Genomic DNA, 3,720 nt, shown 5'->3' on the forward strand with positions numbered 1-3,720 from the left:
GGAATAAATATCTAGGACTCTAGGAAGACTTTAGAAAGTACTTATCGGCCTGGAAGTGAATAGTTTGATGGACTGGAAAGAGCACTGGAGTGGAAGATGACCTATGACTTTAGCCTCTTTCATGTTCAAAGAATTATTCAGAGTCCTGTGTTGTCTTGTGAAAAGACTTTGTTTTGACTTTGGGTGATAAATCTTTGTAAGTCTATACTTTTGAATTAAATACCAGCTTTGTACAATATAATGATCTCAGTTATTGTTATTCACTTTGTAAAGGCATATGCTTCAAAGTTACTTATGTTTCCATAGTGGAAAATAAACAGCCAGAATCTAAAGAATAAAAATCATCATTTTAATTAAAATTAAAAGAAAATAAGAATAATTTTAAAAATAAATTTTAAAATCACCAATTCTGCTCAGAGCTGGTTCTATGAGGAGAGTGCTAAGAGTCCCAGAGAGCAAACACCTTGGGGAGCGTGGCAGGTAGATCTGCGGGACCCACCACCTCAGCTGACATGCTGTTACAACTGAAATTTAGCATACATCTAATGCACCAAAACAAGGGACTTCGGGCTTGGGTTTTGGTTTTTTGGTTTTTTGTTTTTGTTTTTTCATTAACTAGGTGGAGAAGAGGCTTTATTTCAGCCTGGGGGAAGAAACAAGGAAAAAATCCTACACTTCTCACAGACCTGAAAAGTGAATGGCTTGGGCCAAAAAAAAAAAAAAAAAAAAGGCTTGATTTCAATGCTCTACAGAAAATTTTGGAAGTGACAAATGTGTTTCAGACCTAAGCCCCACACTTTACTTAGTGTGCTTAGGTGAACATAAGACCTGAGAATCCTAACCCCTGTAGCACAGAGGCAGAGCTCTACACAAGTTGCCTGCAATGGCTGATGGGGACTGGCTTCAGAGGAAGAACAAAGATAAGGAACAGGTACCCTATTGCCCTATTGGTGGCAGTTTTCACAGCAGCATGGAAACGACAACTGGCAACCCTGAAGGCTGTGGATCTGGAGATGTGATTTATTTGGTTGGCACAGTGTTCAGGTATTTTTTTTGTAATGCTTAAGATTGATTCGCACTTGCCACAGTTCACCACTCTCCCCATTAGTCCTTGTTGTCTTAAAGAAGATGGTTTCACTTATTTACATCATCTCTCTGGGCCCCCAAGGCATTGAGTGGCAACCTCAAACAAGAGTTTTTGCCAAATGAAAAACAACAACAACTATACATCAAAGTTCCCAAGCATTCTTTCTTACTTTGAACCATATTTTATTAGGAACTTGTGTGTTTTGGGGTGAAAATGTCCTTTTGTAAATGTTTTTTCTTTTATGAAATGTACAAATAGATGGTGGTTAGTTTTACCTTTTTGGCTGTTTTGTTTTTCATTTTAAATGTCCTTGCTTGGCAAAATTAAAATTGGTGCTCCTATGTTGATCTCTATTTAAAGCAGATTAGTCTGGGAAATCTAAAAGATTGAGAAACACATGATTTAAAGAATATGAAAAATACAGTGAACCTTTTTTTTGGGGGGGAGGGGGACATTCTGTTTGTTTTAATGCTTCAAAATTCTGTCTTAGAGTTACTTCAGAAATTATTCCTCCATAGAACTTTCCCACATTAGGGCCAGCATAGCAGTTAAGAACATCAGACAAATTTGAGCTATAGTCTCCTCCTTGCCTCTTACTAATGGTGGGACCCTGAGCATGTTATTTAATTCAACTTAACCTCAGTTTTTTCCACAGGTACTATAAATAACAGGCTTAATATAAGGTACTTGTGTCAAGCTAATAATTTTCACCTTCACATTAATGTTTCTTATCTGTAAGGCAAGTTATTATGCTATACATTTAAAACTTTTTTTTTTTTTTTTTAAATGTGCAGGGCTTTGCTTGTGAGCAAGCAGATTTTACTTCAATCAAAGGGCTCTGGAAATTATGGCTTTCTTCAATGTGTCTTTAAATTTGAGCCAGTCTTTTTGTAGTAAAGGAATTTTTATGTTTAAAACACACTATATCATGCGTATTTATTTAAAATATTAATGTGTATCTCATCAATTTATTTGTATTAGCTGGGCGCTGTGTTTAGCCATGCGGTTTCTGCCCTTCATGCAGTGTTTGGCCCAGTGGCTGCATTGGCCAAGAGGTGCACCCCAGTCACAAGCTGTTTTAGAACAGAGAGGAAGGTCTTTTTTAAACTGAGTCCAAAAGTTTGGCAATGGCAAAAGGCACCCCTGGCATTAGTTACATAATACTGTGCTTGAAAGTAAACAAAACTACAATTCCTTACATAGTCTAATCAAGCTTTTTTCCAAGTGGGCTTATCTTCAGCATTCATCTGTGAACCTCTGTGGCCTCCAGTCACCTTTTGGGTCAGAAGGAGACTCCTGGAATATTGCTCCTCAAGGCCCTGAGCTGAATGCCTCCCTTCTCACCAGTCACCCTCTCCCATTTCTGCCTTTCTTTCTCAGACAGGCTACCTCCTCCCTATGCCCCCACTTCTGAGGCTTGTTCAAGTCTCGTTTTACCTTGAAGCTCTTCTAGAACAGAGCCTTCCCCACTTATTCACCCTTCAACCTTTACCAGGGAGCATTTACAGGTGAATTAATTGGCACACAATGAAAGAAAAACAGAAGCCAGCAATTGCCAACAATACAGACTAAATACTTTATTAGGTTCCAAATTGAGAAAATGGTAGTGTGAACCTATTTTAGTATAAATCCACCACCCTCCGCAAAGAGCCAGCCTTAGCATCCACAGCCCCCCAGTCATGGTAGCGCCTGTACTCCTGGGGCCTCAACAGGTACTGCCGCCCCCGGTAGTTGGGCAACTCGTAGAGGACCCAGCAGCCCTCCAGGACGTGGAAGGAGCGGACCTCACTCAGGTGAAAGCGGTCCTGGATGCAGGAGCAGTCCTCACTCAGCTCCATCATGAGGCCTTTGTGGTCCTCTCTCTCATACAGCCGCAGCCTGTGGGAGGCCGTCTGCTTGGTCCACAGAGAGAAGGAGCAGAAGAAACAACCAAACAACAGATGAACTTGGTGGGCTGGGGCATGGGATTGTCCATGTAATAACTAAGACTCTAAGATTGCTGTGAATGCTGTATATCGATCTGTGTCTTACTAGCATTTAACAAGTAGTTGCATGCTCATTTTCCATTTCTTATCTAGGACACAGATAATTTTTAAGAGGTTCAAAGTCTAGGTTAGAATGCATCAAGTACTCATCTTGTTTTCTAACTCCTAATTCTTTAATTCCTTAAGTGTTAACTCAAACTGATGTTTGGGGAAATGTAAAATATTTGACTAATATTCTTTCAATATGAGTATTATCTCCTAAATTTATCTATATAAAAATTTACCACTAAAGTAGGATTTTGAAAATCACATCCTTCAGCGAACATTAGTTTAAATAGTCACTCGGAGCCAGAATTCAATTGATTTTCTAAATTAAAGACAACTACCTTTTCCAAAGTTAAATATTACCTTTGGGTAGCTTATATTAACAATAGAATTTTCACTTTTTGCTACTCTGTAGTGGAACTTATCTAATTTGTTCATTGTCAATTTCTTTACTATAGGTAAAAATTAATTTGTTAGAAATACTGCTTTCTTAACGCTCAACCAGCCTCCCATTTGCAAGTTCTGTTTTATAATCCACTACGATATCATATGTGTTACAACCTTCCATTGATCTAATGGTAGCAAAACTTGAAAATAAAACTC

The 3,720-nt window shown here is 38.6% G+C and overlaps 1 protein-coding gene across 1 annotated transcript in view; it reads right to left on the reverse strand.

Moving 5' to 3' along the window:
- Positions 1-2,639: 2,639 nt before the first annotated feature.
- The window catches only part of LOC102890522 (gamma-crystallin C), a 2,472-nt gene continuing 1,391 nt past the window's right edge, over positions 2,640-3,720 (reverse strand). The window contains exon 3 of the mRNA XM_006921401.2: positions 2,640-2,979. Coding sequence (XP_006921463.2) covers positions 2,707-2,979 — 273 coding nt within the window. The 3' untranslated portion in view covers positions 2,640-2,706. The remainder of the gene's footprint in view (positions 2,980-3,720) is intronic.

The sequence above is a fragment of the Pteropus alecto genome, unplaced genomic scaffold (genome assembly GCF_000325575.1).
Source record: "Pteropus alecto unplaced genomic scaffold, ASM32557v1 scaffold3, whole genome shotgun sequence".
NCBI classification, from domain to species: Eukaryota; Metazoa; Chordata; class Mammalia; order Chiroptera; family Pteropodidae; genus Pteropus; species Pteropus alecto.